This window comes from Parasteatoda tepidariorum, chromosome 3, assembly GCF_982258835.1.
Source record: "Parasteatoda tepidariorum strain Cologne lab strain chromosome 3, Ptep-v5.0, whole genome shotgun sequence".
In the NCBI taxonomy this organism is placed as follows: domain Eukaryota; kingdom Metazoa; phylum Arthropoda; class Arachnida; order Araneae; family Theridiidae; genus Parasteatoda; species Parasteatoda tepidariorum.
This window is the reverse complement of record NC_141757.1, coordinates 93,856,326-93,875,303: the sequence shown is the minus strand read 5'-3', so window position 1 is coordinate 93,875,303 and position 18,978 is coordinate 93,856,326. Positions and strand designations below refer to the sequence as shown.

The window sequence follows — 18,978 nt, the reverse complement described above, 5'->3', positions numbered from 1 at the left end:
GAAAAAAAACATTATTTTTTTCAAAAGTTTTATTTTGTTATTTTCTCTGCTTAAACTCGACAATGCTTCGTCTGTAATAATGTTTTTTTTTTTCAAAGATAAATATTAATTTTTGATGCCCAATGAACATATTTCGTTTCAATTCAATATCAAGAAAATGTCTTACAATATATATATTTAAGTTTCTTATAACGGAACATCCTGTATTCTTTTTCGATATTGTTGTATTTAACGTTTTCTGCTTTAACTCTAAACTAAACTAAGCTAAATTTCTTTAATCTAAATTTTAAATAAATTGTAACTTAATTAATTAAGTTCAACTAAACTAAGTTTTTGTTTTAACTAAATTTTTCAGTGCAGAATTTTTTTTCGCTTTTATTTAAATAATAATAATAAATAATGTTTAAATTTGAACACATTTTTTAAACTAGAAATTTATTTTTTAGGCAACCTCAAAGTTTGTAATGTTCATTTCTTTCTATTGCTCACTTTTTAGTTATAGTATTATTCATGTTATAGTTTTATTCAAAGCAATCTGAATTGATCGTGATGCGTTGAGGGTTACGGTTAGAAAATAATCTATAACAATTGTGCTTGATAATAAAAATAACTATGAAATATTTCCTTACATAGAAAAGTAATTAATATTTTGATTATACAAATAAAAATAATTATCATGAATAATTATTTCAAAAATATTCTTAAATTTTCTTGCATAAACGCTTATCTTTTACCATTACTGGGACAGATACATTTATTTTTTAACGATGATTCATGTTACGTCTACAACGCTTCGATACAACTAAAATTTCAGTCCAATTGCTGTATTTTAATAATACATTATCACAGAAGTGTTATATCAGTATTTTAACTAATTATTTTATAGAGTTTGAATTATTTATGCATGTTTTGACAGCTTTTTATTTAAATTAAAATAACAAATTTTTCTTGAGAATGTAATCTATTGGTTTAATTTTTAATTAAGATAAACTTGAATTTTCCATTTTTTGATTCACTACACCAATTTTATAATGGCTTGAGGCTTAGGTTCAGCGCAAAAACATCTACAGATCTTTTATGACTTTTCAAAAGACGTGCAATATGTCTTTTCTTATCATTGCTATAACCGTGGTATACGAAGAAACAAATACGCTGCTTCAAATATACATATAGTGACTATATAACTTCTCGTTCATTAAAAATAAAATAAAAACTCTGAAAAAATAAGACGTAATTCTTAGTCAGGAATTTAATTTCATCATGTACTTAAAAAAAGTCAAACTAATGAATCTCTTGAAACTTATTAAAATAAACACACAGAGTAAAACTTTTTTTAGCTTTCTTTATTTAATTCTTTACTTTCGAGAGATTTGTAAAGCATTTTATTTCCATTATATATATTGAAATTTTAATAACAGAAGTATAATTTAGAATTAAAATGTCATATATTAAAACTGTCTTGTCAAGTTTCTCATTAATTAACAGGCTCTAGTATAATTCTAAGTTTAACCATGAGAGATCCTACATTAAGAGGGTGTTGCTTACGTCCCTTACTATGATGCACTGTTGTGTTCGAATTATCACCCATACCGGTGCATGAGCATTTACCATCTTTACATTCCCCTTTCTGTTGTTCAATTTTCACGCAGTGTTTGTTGCATCTTTCTTCCCTACACTCTTTTCCTTCAATAACAGCAGCTAAAAAGAAAAAGAAAACAGAATTTTCAGAAGTTGATGTACCCTATAAAAAATCTGGGTAAATGTTTAGCCAATACTTGGTGCAAAGTTTATAATTGCACCATAAATTGTTTAAATGAAAAATACACTCTATAAAAAAAGAATCGACGCACCAAGAACGCACTAAGACGCGCAAAATCGACGCTAGATCAGGCTGGAATGATGCCGACTGGGGACATATAGTCTTTAGCGACGAATCCCGCTTCAAACTGTGCCCTGACGATCATCGAAGACGTGTTTGGAGACGTACAGGGCAGAGGGGGGATCCTGCCTTCACTATTGCACGCCACACCGGCCCTCAACAAGGCATTATGGTCTGGGGTGCCATTTCCTTTGTCAGCCGGACCCCTTTGGTCGTCATTAGAGGTGCACTTACTGTACAGCGGTACGTCGACGACATCCTGAGACCTGTTTTACAACCGTTCCTTTTGCAGCACCCAGGGCTGGTTTTTCAGCAGGACAATACCAGACCACATACGGCACGTGTTGCTATGAACTGTCTGCAAACTAGTCAAACTCTGCCTTGGCCTGCCAGTTCACCAGATCTCTCTCCCATCGAGCATGTTTGGGATATCATGGGAAGGCGATCGCATTTGGCACGGAATGTTGATGACCTCGTTTGACAATTGGATCGAATTTGGCAGGAAATAACACAAGAGACCGTCCGGGAGCTTTATCGGTCTATGCCACGCCGTGTGGCAGCTTGTATCCAGGCTAGAGGCGGGTCAACACCTTATTGAACTTGTTTCGGTAACTCTGCAATAAATTATTCAATTGTTCTGAAATTTTAATCATTTACTATTCTGTACATTGTCTTCCTATCCACCAATTTTCGTTTTAATCGGACAACTCCTTCTTGGTGCGTCGATTTTTTTGTTATAGAGTTTAGTTTTAGTTTGGTTGCACCATAAACTGGTAAGTATGATCGATAAATACATTCATGGCGCAATCGATTGCACCAAACTTTCGGATTATGCTAGGCACAAGCTTTAACTATGACCTATAACTTATTTTGTAATTGTTGACTAATGGCGGATTTTGTTGTCGAAGCTTGCTATCATCTCGCGTAAGTTGTCTTTGAAAATATGTACTTCCTTTGCAGGTAAGTAAACTTTTCTTATTTACTTTTTTTTGCAAACTTTTCTTTTATTAATTACTGCTTATTTCTTTCATATCATCTTTAAAAATTTATTTGTTTGTTCTGAAAGAGTTAGTTTCAAACTTCTTCACAAAAGCTATATTTGTTGTATGTAGGGGAGAGTCGGGTAGCCCCGCTCACTTAAGGAGTATTGCTTATATTTCTGCATAATACTGAGTAATAATCATCATTTTTGTATGTTTCTATTGTTTTACCATCTAATTAAATAATGCAAAAAGAATAAACCAGAAAAAGAATAGTTAAACTTAAAAAAATAGAAATTTAAAAAAGCATGTTTTTCGGCTCTTTTCAAAATGTGTCGGGTAGCCCCGCCCAGTTACAAAAATTGTGTTTTTTGGCTATTTTTTCAGGTGTAAATGAGAAGGACCAATGTATTGACAATAGATAAACCTCATTTATCATTTTTATCACAAAATTATTTTATTTATTACATATTTATATACTTTTTGTGAATTCTATCATTTAATAACAACAAATGTCATACTTTTTATCATTATTAATGTATATTAATATATTATAATATTAATATATATTTATATTAAATATTTAACGAAAATAATTTAATTTAAGTAACAATAAATAATAACAACAGTTGTTTTTCAATATAAACTTATTTGGTTGATCTCTTCTTATAAACTTAATATAAAATACTTCTTATAAAATTACAAATTCACTTTGTATTTTGATTGCATTCAAATGCTTCTGTAGATTGATTCGATCACAAATAAGTGAAAATAAATAAGTAAGAAAATAGCTTATCATTTTTTTTTTTGATTTCTTGATATTAAATTTAATTTGGATATATCAATTACATTTTAAAAATATTTAATTTTTCATTTTTAAATATATAAATTTATGTTTCATATAATATTAAAACATATATTTGTTGTTAAAAATGCATATAACATTCAAATTTGAAGCAATAAAATAATAATCTTTGCAACCGTGCATTTATCGACGAAATAAAATTGGATGGTGATACCCGACATTCATGTGAGCGGGGCTACCCGAAATCCTATTTTTTTTTTTTTGTAAATTTGTAATTACTCGAACAATTTTTTACATACAAACTTCTTTTTGTTGTGCAAATTAAACTTAAGACTACATACTTTAATGCTGTATGTATAGAAAAAATTATTTTTTTAGTATTAAAATGAAGTTTAATCGAAACATTCAACCAATTTTTCTTAATTTCAAGACTACTGTATTCAACATATTTTCAAAACTATTGTTTACCATGTTACCAGCTGCATAAATACTTGAAACTTTGAAAATAATATTTTTTTAATATAACAATTAATGTCCGATGGCCCATTGACTTGAAAAAATATTCTATACATATGAAATTGACAGTGGGCGGGGCTACCCGACTCTCCCCTATAATTAAATATTTTAAAATCTATATTAGCTCTTTTTCAGTAAATAAGTGCAATACCAGTGACAAATAAACAGTGAATTCGGCAATATTTTAACATCATAGCGTGCTGCCAAATTTACAGTTGGTGAAAATTTTCTAAATCCACGTTTTAATTGCGCAACAAAAAAATACAGTATTTTCCTTTAGGATTAAAACTTTTTATTAATATTTGTGCTTCTGTTTTGATTTTCATGTGGCATCATTCTATATCGCTTATTTTTGTTTATCATGTCACATAATTACATGAATTTTTATCGATGCATTCTTAAATGGCTTTGAAGTAAAATTTTCGAAAGCAAGTTAAACTCCATTTCATCTCAATTTAATACTGAAGAGAAAGGCAGGTTGTCATGGAAACTGGGTGACTATTTAAGTTGGCTGGTTGCACGAGGTAGCAAGCAAACAGAGAAAGCGGCCAATATTGGCTTTAAAGAAAATAAAGTGCTATTAATTCTTTTTTCGCCAATAATCTTACTAAAATTTAGAACAAAATACAGAAAAGATCAAAGTATTTTTGGAGCATTTAGAAGTAAACTAATTTCTTATTCTGATTTTTTAAAAACAGATTTTCTTCTTATTTTTTTATCTAAAAGAAACTAATTAAATAAACAAAATATTGTCTTTAAAAAATTTTTTTTGATAAAATCTTAGTAAAAAAATACATTGATGCTCATAAAAACTTTACTTTAGATACTTAATTTTCTACTCAACTTTTTCTTGCTTTCTTTTTTTTTCAGTTTCCTGATTATTGATTTAGTTTACATTGGTGTTTTGTGGGAGAGTGAAAATTCAATACAGGAAAAAAAAATCATATGTATGCTTTATAATGTTAACAGCTCTTTTTTTTTATAAAAAAAAAAGTTTTCTAAAAATTTTTTTCTCGTTTATCAGAAATTTTCATCAATGGTTTTAATAATTCCTTATAAATATTAACACTGCATATCAACCAGAATCGAGAACTAGTGGGAAATGTTATCACAGCGCATTCCCTATGAACTGGGTGGTATTCTTGCACACTTGAACTGGTAAGTCAATTTTTTTCTTATATTAATTATTATTTTTTAAAATAATTTCTAAAGTATTTTTTTCTTCAATTATCTTCTGAAAATTTCTGAGAATTTTTTAAGCATTTCTTAAATTAAATTTATAAAGATTTTTTGAATATTTACTTTAATATTTAATTTTTATTTTTTTAAATGTATTATCTTTCTTTGAAGTTTTTAACTTTTTGAACTTTTAATGTTGTGGTTAATATCAAATTTAGGATCATTTAATCAGCGATTGTTCAAGTCAAACAAATATATTAGAAAAATAATAAACCTTGCATTGACGTAAATGTTAACTTGATATTGTACAATAATACAAAATTACAAGTATCAAAAAATCAGCTTTTGCAGTGTATAGCGCTCCCACATAATATTAAAAAATATATTATAATGATGATAAAGTAAAGAAAAGAAAGGAAAAAATCATAGACTCCTCTTGTTGACTTGTCGACACAACATCCAATTGTTCGAAAATAAATATAGATTGGATAACCAAACGAAACGAATTCGGTTGACAGCTAAAGTAGCAGAGCTGTAATCCAATTTAGGTATCCGCGTTCCTCAACTTATATTGTAAGCTGGAAGAAGTCACCGAACACGTACTTGTTGCCTTACCATTTGGAAAGATCCTAAACCCATTACGAGCCTGATAGTTTTAACTCATTAAACGCCGCTATATAAACCGTTGAGAAAAAATTGGAATTTTGGTATGTTTTAAGGTGTAATATACATTTCTAATCATATGAGCTTTAAATATTTGAGAAAAGTTTAATTGGTTGAAAGATATAATAAGGTCCCAAAAGGGAGACTTGGCGTTTAATGGGACTAACATAGCTCTCTTACACACTACGCTACAAGTTGAGTGTTTAGTTTCATTAGTTGTATATATTTTGATAAAAATCGCCAAGTCTGTTTTAATGGGATCAATAAAGTTAAGTATGAAATAAACATGCTTGAACGAAGAAGCAAAATAGTTCACAAATATTTTTACCTGTTTTATTATTATTATTTAAATTTGCCTGTTTTACATTTTTGTATGAAGCAAAATTGTACAATTTTTGTGAAGCATTACTTTACATTTTTCACAACACAAAGGAGTGTTCTTTTTGCACAATTTACATTTTGACTGCTTATCAGCCTGTGTAATGAAGTGATTAACTCCATCAAAACATATGCTGGTATTTACTTGCCCATGCGGTCCAAGTCCATTCGGCGCAGTCTCCAGTCCCATGATCACATCTCGAAGAAATTTTAATTGTGACATCTGTCCATTAACCTCACAATGAACCCTCCATGCTGCTAAAACAGCCATGTTAATAGTGTTGGTGAAAAAGGGCCACCCTCTCTTTTTACCCTTTATTTTGGGTCCGTAAGTACTCAAAAATCAGTCAAGAAGATCAACACCGCCTGTTGAGAATGCCTCGATCCCCCCTAGCGGACAAATACCGAAACATTCAATTACGAACTTTTTCTCCACGAGCGTGGTATAGCTTAGAATTTGTCATGAACAACGTACAACTCTTTTCATCTGTATATAGCTTTCCCTTTTTTATCATGCTTAATTATTAAATTTAATTCTTAAACGTTTTGTGCGAAGTATTTTTCAGCCTAAGTGTATTAGTTATCTACAGCCCAAGACCTTTGGAAGAGAATACTAGGTGAAGGCAGAACAAGAAGCCGAAACAAGGTAAGATTCCTTGTTGATATATATTGAATCTTTAGAAGTCTTTGTTTAGTATTTAGTTATATGGCATCCCCTGCTGGGATGTAGTTAACTTTTTTAATTTGAACACTTATTCAATTGAACTGAAAAATATAAATTAGCACTAAATTGAAAAAATAAACAATGGAGGAAGGGGTAACAATTTTAAAGAAAAAAAGAGGTTTGCTTAGATCGTCTGTTACTAAAGCACTGAATGTATTAGAAAATGAACTTAAAACAGAAGTGTCAGATATCAGTGTTTTAGAAGAGTGTTTGCATTTTCTTCTAAACAAAAATGAATCACTTGAATCGATTAACAAAGAATTAGAAGTTATGTTTACATCTGAAGAGTTTGAAGACGAATTTTCGAAATCGGAAGAGTACAGTGAAAAAGTTGTTCGTTGTAAATTCCGCGCTACCAAGAAAATTGAGGAATTAAACGAAAACATATCGATTGAAAAATCTAAAAATAAGGAATCCTTAGGACTTGATGAGTCTATAAATTATAAAAGTGAACAAAAAGAAAGTATTCGAATTAAACTCCCCAAATTAAGCATTCCCAAATTTTACGACGAGTTTAAACAATGGCTGACATTTTGGAACAGTTTTGAGTCGGCCATTCATAACAATGACACTCTCGATAAAATTGATAAGTTTAATTACTTAAAAGCTCATTTGGGTGGAACTGCCCTGAATACAATAGAAGGTTTTTCTATTTCTGAAGAAACATATGACACGGCAGTCAAATTATTAAAAGAAAGATTTGCCCGAACAGATATTCTTATTAACGCCCACATGAATAATATCATAAATATGCAACCATTAAAGAACTCACGAGATGTAATTTCTTTCCGAAAATTTTATGATAACATAAATACCCAAATAAGAAGTTTAGAATCTTTAGGATTAATCTGTAAAAATTACGGAAATGTTTTATGCCCCATTCTCATTAAAATTTTACCGCCTGATTTAGTCTTAGAATATAACAGACGTGAAAGTGAAACTGAATCAGATATAAAAGAACTTTTGAGCTTTCTCTCCAAGGAGTTAAATTCTAGAGAACGATCTGCAATAATGAATCATGCGGATGACCTTCGACCCCGCCGCTTCTCTGAATCATTTTCTACCACCCGTAAGCAAAATATTCCCGATACTCGATTCAAATATAATAAATCAGAAAATAAAAATAAATTCATTTCCGCTTCAGAATTAATCTCTTCTGAAATAAATGAAAACATGAATAAAAAATTATGCGGTTTTTGCGACTCCTCAAAACATGAGAGTTCCGTATGTGAATATGCTAATGATTTATCCGTTGAAGAGAAAAGAGATATTTTGTTAAAGAAGGGAATTTGTTTCAAATGTTTAGAAAATAAAGGCCATATTGCACGCTTTTGCCGTTTTAAGGTTGTGTGCAGTATATGCCAAGGTAAACATCAAACTGTGTTGTGCTTTTCTAAGTTTGACCATGATATTAAAGGTAAAAATAGTCCTAATTCTGAAGATAACGTACTAACGAATCAAACATCATCTGAAACTGTATATTTGCAAACATTGATTGTTCGTATACACAATAAAGGTAAAGAACACTTTATCCGGGGAATTTATGATTCAGGCAGTCAAAAGAGTTACATTAGTAAATTTGTAGCTGAAAGAATGGGATTAGAAAAATTGGGTGATGAAGAAATTACTCATGGACTTTTTGGAGGATCTCAATCAACAGAATTGCATAATCGATTCGCTTTGCAGTTAAGTAGTATTGATAGAAAATATAGTTGTGAGTTAGTTGCTATGGATCAAAAGAAAATCTGTACGAATATTCCCAGGGCTAATAATTTTGAGTTGCTAAAAGATCTAGAGTCAAAGGGTATATTTTTGAGTGATATTTCCCCAAAAAGTAAGGAATGTTTACATGAAAGGAATTTGAACGAAATACATTTACTATTGGGGGCTGACGTTGCAAGAAAGCTTATAACAGATCGTATAGAACATCTCTCTTGTGGATTAGTGGCAGTAAAGACCAATCTAGGGTGGACTGTAATGGGAAAGTCAACCAATCATGATAAATTTGATAGTTCGCTTTTGGTTCTATCCCTTCATGTTAATGATGCAAAAATCACAGATTTATGGGATTTAGATACATTGGGAATTGTTGATCCTTGTGAAAAACGATCTAGAGAAGAATTACAGGATCTTGCCCTAAAACACTTTAAAGAAACTGTAACGATGGATCATGACGGGAGGTATAAAGTTTGCCTTCCATGGTTAGATGGACACATACCTCTTGCCGATAATAAATCCTTGACAGTAAAAAGATTAAAGAACACGATAAGGTCTTTAAAATCAACTGACAAACTTAAAGATTATGAAAGGGTTTTTGAAGAATGGGAATCTGAAGGGATTATTGAGAGAGTCGGCGAACCGGAAGCGTCTTCAACAACGAATGTTAGTTATTTACCACATAGGGCTGTATTTAAAAAACAATCTACTACGAAATGTAGACCCGTTTTTGACGGCTCTGCTCGCACTCGAAACTCTGTTTCCATTAATGACTGTATTGAAAAAGGCCCTAATTTAATTGAATTAATTCCCTCAGTTTTGAATCGCTTCAGGGTTGGAAAAATAGGAGTCATCGCTGATATTCGGAAAGCATTTTTGCAAATATCATTAGATGAGCGGGACAGAGACTATTTGCGTTTCATATGGTGGAAAGAAGGAGATCATAGAAAAGAGATCATTTATCGTCATTGCAGGGTTGTTTTTGGGATAAACTGTAGCCCGTTTCTTCTGGCTTCGACTCTAGACCATCACTTAGAACAAGCCCCTGCGCATCTTAAAGATCTAGCCACTAAACTTAAGAACTCGATGTATGTGGACAACTGCGTCACCAGTGTCGATTCTCCTCAAGAACTGGACTATTTTCGAAATGAATCTTGTAAACTACTCGCATCAGCCAAATTTGATCTTAGAGGATGGTGCAACAACAGCTATTCCACTAGCATTGCTGAAAAGGACGAATTTCTATTTGAAACTTTGAATATAAAAGAAGTACCTGTGCTAGGCTTGCTATGGAATACAGAAGAAGATACTTTAACTTGTGATTTAAGAAAATTGGAATTTAAGGATGAACCTGTAACGAAAAGAAGTATTCTCTCATTAGCTCACAAGCTTTTTGATCCAATTGGATTTACTGCACCATTAACCTTGATTCCGAAGATAATTTTACAAGAGTGCTGGAAAATCAAAGTTTCATGGGACTGTAAGTTGCCTGATAATATTGTTAAAGATTTTCATAAGTGGAAAAATCAACTTTTTGAACTGCAAAACGTGAAAATACCCCGAAGATTGAGTGAGTTCATACTCCATTCAGGAAGTTTATCTTTGCATGTTTTCTGCGATGCTTGCAAAAAATCCTATGCCACCTGTGTTTTCCTTAGAGTTAAAGTTGAGAGCGATGTAACCTGCCAGTTAGTCCAGGCTCGATCCCGAGTAGCTCCGTTAAAGAACATAACTATCCCTCGTCTAGAGCTTTTGGCATGTTGCATTGGAGCAAGGTTAGCAGAATCCGTCAAAAAGGATCTGAAACTCGAAGATGTAGAAACTCACTACTGGACCGACTCCATGGATACCTTATATTGGATTAGAACTGACGTACCATGGGGTACATATGTGGAAAATAGAGTCAGAGAAATCCGAAGATTATCTTGCCCGAATTCATGGAAATTTGTTCCTGGAAAGAAAAACATCGCTGACTTACCATCGCGTGGTTGCTCAGCAAAAACTCTTCTGCAGTCTGAATGGTGGAAAAGTCCTGATTTTCTAAAGGAACCTGAAGAAAGGTGGCCAAGGAGCGAAATATTGCCAAATATCGATATAATCAATGCAGAAAAAAGAAAGACTATAGTTACTGCTACTAACGTAAAGGAGAGTGAAAAATTTTACAACAAGTACTCATCTTATTTGAAATTGTTGAGAATAACCGGATGGATTTTTCGATTCACTGAAAATTCAAAGAAAAGAGAAAATGACAGAACCATTGGAGAACTCAACAATAAAGAATTGAAAAATGCTGAGAAAATAATTCTGAAATGTGTCCAAAAGGATGCTTTTGCCAACGATGGAAATAAGAGACTGAATTCTTTGAAAACAATTATTGATGATGAAGGACTGATCAGAATTAAAACTAAGGTATTTATGAGAGAAGATGATTTTAATTTCCGTCTTCCAATAGTTCTTCCCTCAGATTATACTGTAGTTAAAAATCTGATTTATTGGAAACATAAGCAATTAGGACATTCTGGAATTCAATTACTGATGTCTACATTACGTGAAGAATTTTGGATCTTGAAAAGTCGAAAAACTATAAGAAATGCCATAAAATCTTGTGTCATCTGCAAACGTTTTCATTCTAAACCTCCCAATGTACCAGATGGTCTTTTGCCAGCAGATAGAGTGAAGGATGCAGCAATTTTTGAAATTGTAGGTGCTGACCTGGCTGGTCCCCTCATTCTGAAAGATGGTCAAAAAACTTGGATCTTGATGGTGACTTGTGCTATATTTAGGGCTGTTCGCTTAGAACTCTTATCATCCCTCTCTACTGAAAACTTAATTTTGGGACTTAGAAGATTTATCTCACGAAGGGGAAGACCATCAGTTGTCTAAACAGATAATGGAACTAATTTCGTTGGAACACAGAACCTTCTAAAAAGCATTGATTGGGAAAAGCTAAAGACTGAATCCACTGCCCCTTGGTATGGGGGATTTTGGGAACGTTTAATTGGCATGATGAAGAGAATCCTAAGAAAGGTTCTGGGTAGAACATCATTGAATTACGAGGAAATGGTAACAGTTCTCTGTGACTGTGAAAGTGTAATGAATTCACGCCCCCTGACTTATGTGTCCGATGATGCGGAGGAGTTATCACCAATAACACCTATGATGTTCCTACAAGAAATAAGACAGGTGGGTGTTGCAGATTTCGATATTTTAGATCAAGAAAAATTCAAAAAACGACTTGCATACAGAAATGAAATCTGTCAAAATCTTCGAAAGAGATTCAGAACGGAATATCTTGGTCAACTTCGAGAAACTTCTTCAAAGACCAAAACTTCAGAAGCTCTGCAAGTTGGGGACATTGTGATAATTTGGAATGACAATGTAAACAGAATTCAGTGGCCTCTCGGGCGTATTTTAAAGATTTTGCCAAGTAAAGATGGACATGCCCGAACTGCTAAGTTGCAAACCAAATCCGAAATCATAATCCGTCCTTTGAAAAAACTTTGTCCTCTTGAAGTCAACAAAACAACTGAAGAAAAATTGACTGAACAACTAAAGAAGCAAGCTCCTCATCAGTGTGTGACTCTGCAAACTCGTGCTGGAAGACAAGTGCGTGTTCCTGATCGATTTGAACCCTGATGCTGTGACTTTTTTTTTTAGTTCAGTTAGTCACTCTACTGAACTCAAGGAGGGGAGTGTTGAGAATGCCTCGATCCCCCCTAGCGGACAAATACCGAAACATTCAATTACGAACTTTTTCTCCACGAGCGTGGTATAGCTTAGAATTTGTCATGAACAACGTACAACTCTTTTCATCTGTATATAGCTTTCCCTTTTTTATCATGCTTAATTATTAAATTTAATTCTTAAACGTTTTGTGCGAAGTATTTTTCAGCCTAAGTGTATTAATTATCTACAGCCCAAGACCTTTGGAAGAGAATACTAGGTGAAGGCAGAACAAGAAGCCGAAACAAGGTAAGATTCCTTTGTTGATATATATTGAATCTTTAGAAGTCTTTGTTTAGTATTTAGTTATACCGCCCATGTTCCGATTATATGAGGCAACTATTCCAGGTTGAGGTAAATCAATTTTCTTTCTGGACTTTCAGCACCAACAGTTTGCATGTCCTATTGGTTCCATTCCTTCAAAATGGCATACAATTTTATTGTCTTTCCATTTTACAACACTAACACTCTTTGTTGTAACGCAGACGGCAACAAGGATGACAAGGACGACAAGGATGGATGACTGAATGCAAACAATAACAAGCTTCTTTAAACTGCAAAAAATTTAAAAAACTTCCGAATGATGATAATAAGCGATGTATCTCTTATGGAGGCAATCTGTTTACGAGGCAATCTGTGAAAAGGTTTATATTCTATGCAGATTTCATGCTGGGGAAAATAGTTACATTTACGCATAATTTTCACTATTTATAAGAGCTTTCTACAATTTACAAACTCTAAAAGATTTTGCGTCTTAAACTGATTAATCTAAAGATAAAATAAAATAACGTGGTATGTTTTAAATAATGCAAATTCATTATTATTGTCTGGCTTGCTCTTTCAAATTTAGGCGTAAAAGTAACTCAGGAGTATTAATCTGGCAAATATTGACGTCTAGTTCTACTTGTGCTTAGTTTTACATGTTGAATCATCCATTGTTACGAGATTTAACTATGTCAAATCATTTAACTATGAGTCAATAATTAAAACAAATTCTGACTCGATTCGTGACTGAAAGAGAATAAGAGGAGAGGAAATCTTCTCTTTTTTTCAAATGCAGTCTTTCTTTTTTCCATAGGAACAGACGGCCTTTGACTTCGTTGCGAGGGGAGTTTTTTTCATAGACAAACTGTACAATTTTTATCGGGTATATTTTATACACATAAATTTGAACTATTCACATTTTTGTACATTTTAAGTACATAAAAGTTTAAAACTTTTGAACGAAATGAAAATAATTCTTTTTAATGTAAGTATTTTCAAGTTAAATTTAAAAGTATTACTTATTACGTTATATAACAACCAGTTCTCAACGCATGCCCGAAAAACAAACACCCTGCATTAAGAAATGAAAACAAATCGTAGCAAATTCAACATTTTAGTGCATTTGAGTTACTGATAACTACTTCTGCCTAACAGATATCTCGTTCAAAATTCTTGTTAAACGGTTCAATTTGCATCTAAAAATTCAAAATAAAGCTTATTTAAAAAAAAAAAAACTCAAAACAGCCCTTAATAAGCACTATCTACAACTCAAGCATATTGGTGGATTTACTGTCTGCGGCTGTTTCTCTCAGTATAGACTAAGATTCAGTCATGGTTAACTCCTTTCCGAACCCTACGACACTAATTTGGAAGGCTTCTTATATTGTGGAAGTTTTGCAGTTTCGTTTAATATTACTTTCGTTCTGATAAAGCTAGCTGCATTTTTGTGTGATTGATTTTGTGACAATACAATTTACTAAGAGAGTTACACTACTCAGACGCTACGCCCATTCAAAATCAGAAAAGAAATTACAAAATAAGGTATTTTCAAACCAAGTGGAGCACTAATATACACCATGCAAAAAACTTACTCGAAATGTAAAGTAAGATAAGATTTTAAAAAAATTTTCCTTATGTCATTGGTTCTAGCAAGACGATACATAAAAAATCTCTACAAACTCAATATCCTGCCTTCGAAATATAACTTTAACCTTCTGTTCATAATTTATCCTATTTTTAAGTACTTAACCAGCATTCTAAATATTTGATTAAAATATGCGTATATGCATTTATTGGTCTTATTTAAATTTTGCTACTAGCTGCCATAGCTAAAATGGAGACGAATAACGAACGTTTTCGTTATGATTTTGCTCATCAACTAATCTAATTTAATTTTTCTTCCAGTTGTCGTCATCGAAGTGGAAGCGGACCATCGATGCCCTGATCATGGACACCATTGCTCTGATCATTGTGACGGAAATGGAAAATGCGAAAGAGACCAGTACGTTTGCAGTGATGAAGAAAAGTGAAGTCACCATAGACGTCGTACTTTATGGTAACAACACTATATTTACCTCTGGTTATTATAAATCATGGAATTAAGATGAAACTATGGTTTGGATTGTTGCTGATTCTTATTGAAGATAATTTAAATGTTATGATAACTGTACAAAAAAAAATTTAAATAAAAAAAATCTCTTCGAGATATAATTATTTTTTTGTTTTTATTAGATTTAATTCTTTTTTACAGTTACCAACAAAATGCCTTTTTTTTACAAATCTGAAATACGTTATTCATTAAAACATTTACGAAATCATGACATTTACCGTTCTTCAATCGTTCCACACTGTTAGAATTTTTAATTGCTGGTTTGAGTTTTCTTCTACTAAAATCCTTCAACACTGCTCTTCACCTTCCGAAATTGATTCTTGGGTGTTACTCTAAATTTTTAAAAATTCCAGTATTTTAGTAAATAATTTTTCTAGTATCCTACCGTATTTTGAAGTCTACTTTAATTTAATGTGTTGCACCCTTTGGTTCCCGCAAAATCTCCTCACACATGTCTCTTAACCCCCCCCCCCTGTAATTTCCTTGTTCAAACTTGTTTCCTCTGTCCTTATTAGTTAAACTACTTTACACGTGTTTTTTACGTGCTACAAGTCTCTTTACCTTCATTTGACGTTTAAACAGTGAGGAAGGTTCTTGTTTATGAAACTGGAACTACAGTATGTCCATTTATCTACTTTCATTTGTGCTTTATTCAAGTTGCTTTTTGTTTTAGTCTATATAGCACAAAGTACACCCTTTCATTTGTTGATTGATATCAGTAGTTAACAAAACAGAGCCAGAAATCTTTGGTTGTCATAATCATAATTAACAAAATTTATAAGATTTTTTTAATCTAAGAAATATTTATTAATATTTTATTCGAGAGTGTTTTTAAACTGTCCTATATTGATAAGGAAAATATTTAAAATAAATTTGTAAAAATAAAGATATCTTCAATTATTTTTAAACTGCTATACTCTTTATACCAAATCCTTATCTTAATCGCAGGTAATTTTGCAATATTTTAAATAAAAGTGAAATTAACAATCGTGACAATCTTGTTGAAATTTTTAATCTAACTTAAAATTGAAAGTTAACCGCACAAGTGATACCTCTTAATTAAAATATAATTCTATTATATTATCTTATAATGCAACATTTTGATATGTTTGCAACGTTTCCTAATCCCTAAACAGTAAAAAAGTTACCTTTAGTTTTCGATTTGCAATAAAGTAAAAAATTTCGCAGTACAGTAGTCGCCATTTTTGGTGCTGAGGTAAATTGCAATTTTTTACAATACTTGTAGTCACATTTTTTGTATAAAAAGTTTCAAAAATGTTCTAGGAATTACACATCACTGCTTACTAATATCTCTTACGCTACGTAAAACATTTAAAGAATTTTTATAGTAAACGAATATCAAATAAGAATTTACAATACAAGTTTGTGAATGACGTTGCAACTAAATCTGTGGAAACAAATCTATTAGTCGGGGGAAAAATTTAGCATCTTTAAATTAAATTTTTTTAATTACATAATGTTTAGTTTCGATTCATAAATCCGTTTAACACCAAGAAACAAGAAATATTCTCAGAAATCATAGAGCTTGCGAGCCACAGTGATCTAGGGGTGAATCTCCTTAGTCAAAGAAGTATGCTTCAATATATTTGCATTTAAAACGTATTTTATTATATTATTTTATTTAAAATTAACAGTGAAATTACTAGACATAATTAAAAATATTAGTAATATAACAGACTCCAATAAAATCTTTAATAACAGCAAACTTGCTCCTAAAACGTGATCCTTATATGTCTCAACAACAAACATTTTGTAATTTAATATTTTATCTTTCTAAAGTTAATGACAGTTTATGTAAGAATTATTTCATGCAATTGTTGAATTGGATTTAATTTCATTAAAGAGTAATTCATTATACTCCAGTATTTCTTACTGAAATTGATAAACTGCACTGTAAATATTGTGGTGTAATGCCCTCTAAGATGGCATAAAAACCATTAATTTGGCTGGATTTACTTTTAAAATTTGTATTTTTTACTAAATGTATAGCAATAAGATGAATCAGTTTGACCACCAGAATGTCCGTTAAGCAGTTACTATATGATCGGAGAAATTACAAAATGTATGGCATAAATACCGTATATTTTGGATTCTGTTTAAGATTTTAAGTTGAGGGGAATTATCTATTGACTATGTCAACCTTTATCTACCAAAAGGTACCTCAAGATGGAATCAAGTTAACATGTCTTATATACTAGTGAATTGGTATTTAATATTTATAGTGGTAGTTACGCCACATTACTCCCCAACCAGAATTTTAACTGTGATAGAATTCGATGAACGAATACCACTAGCTGACTCATGCTGTTTATTTATTTATATATATTTTGCTCATTAAATTTTTTCGTCATAGCATTTCGCTCATTTTTTTTTCTTCATTTTTTTTTGTTTATAGCATTTTGATCATTATTGTTTATTACCGGGGGGTTTTATTTATTTCACCGGACTATTTTTCTTCTTCTTTTTCTTTGAGCAGTATATTTTTAAGCAAATCAACTGTTTAATGTTGATCATTCTTCGATACTGACAATTTCTTATCACGTCCGCAAGTCACCAATGAGAGAAATTATTTATCGACTATGACAACCTTTATCTACCAAAAGGTACCTCTTGATAGATTCAAGTTAACATGTCTTATATACTAGTGAATTGGTATTTAATATTTATAGGGGTAGTTACGCCACAAAGTCATTAACGTATGTATATTTAACAGAAGAGCCACCTTTAATTTTCTTTAGATTTATTTGTTTTAAAATTTCACGTTAGGTTGCGTTGCAACCAGATATAGCTGTTGCTATTCTATTTTGTTTAATTTAGAATTATATTTTTTTAGAATCTGTTTTGATGCTAAATTATTGGTTATTAAAGGATTAAAGTTTTATATTTGTTGTCATTCATCTATCTGTAGAACTTGTAGTTCATTTGATTGATTTAATTTAAAAGGCGTCCGCATTATTTATTTCAACTTATTAAGTTTTATTTACCAAAATTATGTTGTTGTTTTTTTACCATAAATGTCATTGCGTAGAAATGTCATAGAGTATGTTAATTTTACCAGCTTTTTTTTCTCCGTGTAAAAAGTACCGACTTCTTTGTTTCAGGCTAGACGCTACACTACACTACACACACACACACACACACACACACACACACACACACACACACACATATATATATATATATATATATATATATATATATATATATATATATATATATATATATATATATATATATATATATATATATAGGGCCGGCACGAGCACGCAGAAGTGCCGCAACACGACGTGGCATGGATTCGATCAATGTTCGAAGTAGTGCTGGAGATAATTGACACCATGAACCCTGCAGGGCTGTCCATGTCCATAAGCCAGTGGGAGTTAGAGGAGTTGGGGATATCTTCTGAGCGCATCACGTTGCAAGGCATCCCAAATATGTTCAATAATGTTCCTGTCTGGGGATTTTGGTGGATTTCCGATACTCACGATATACTCGTGAAATGGTCTTACGTGAAAATCCAAATTTCATTGCTATCTCGGAGATGCTATGTGTTACGAGACTCTATCAGAAAGTAAATTATTCTGTCGTTGTCTACTTCTAATCTAAGTAATAAATCTGACTAAATAATAAAACTTCTAGTAAAAAAAGAACAACATTTTATTTACATAATAATTTTCAGACGATTATTTTTTGTTCCACAAAAAGAAGAATAAAAAACGTTGCCATGGCAACTCAGCAATTTTAACAGAAAGCAAAAGTTAGCTTTCAGCTTACATGAAAAGAATTAACAACTTTTAACACTACGTCCCATCTCCCTTGCACCGACTATAACACCACGTACAAACTCACTTAAATCTGTATAACCTGGAATTGTAGCAGCAGTAACCGATCTAAGAACGATAAGAAACCGATAGAGACGATAAAGAAAAAAAGACGAAAGACGTTAAAGATGAAAGACGTTAAAGAAAAGAAAAAAGACGAAAGACGTTGAAAAGAAAAAAAAGACGAAGCCGTTGAAGA

The 18,978-nt window shown here is 31.7% G+C and overlaps 1 protein-coding gene across 1 annotated transcript; it reads left to right on the top strand.

Moving 5' to 3' along the window:
- The first annotated feature begins 7,205 nt into the window (after positions 1-7,205).
- LOC147813959 (uncharacterized) lies at positions 7,206-11,723 on the top strand. Its single transcript, XM_087160175.1, has one exon. The coding sequence runs from the start codon at positions 7,206-7,208 to the stop codon at positions 11,721-11,723; it is 4,518 nt and encodes a 1,505-aa protein (XP_087016301.1).
- Positions 11,724-18,978: the final 7,255 nt, after the last annotated feature.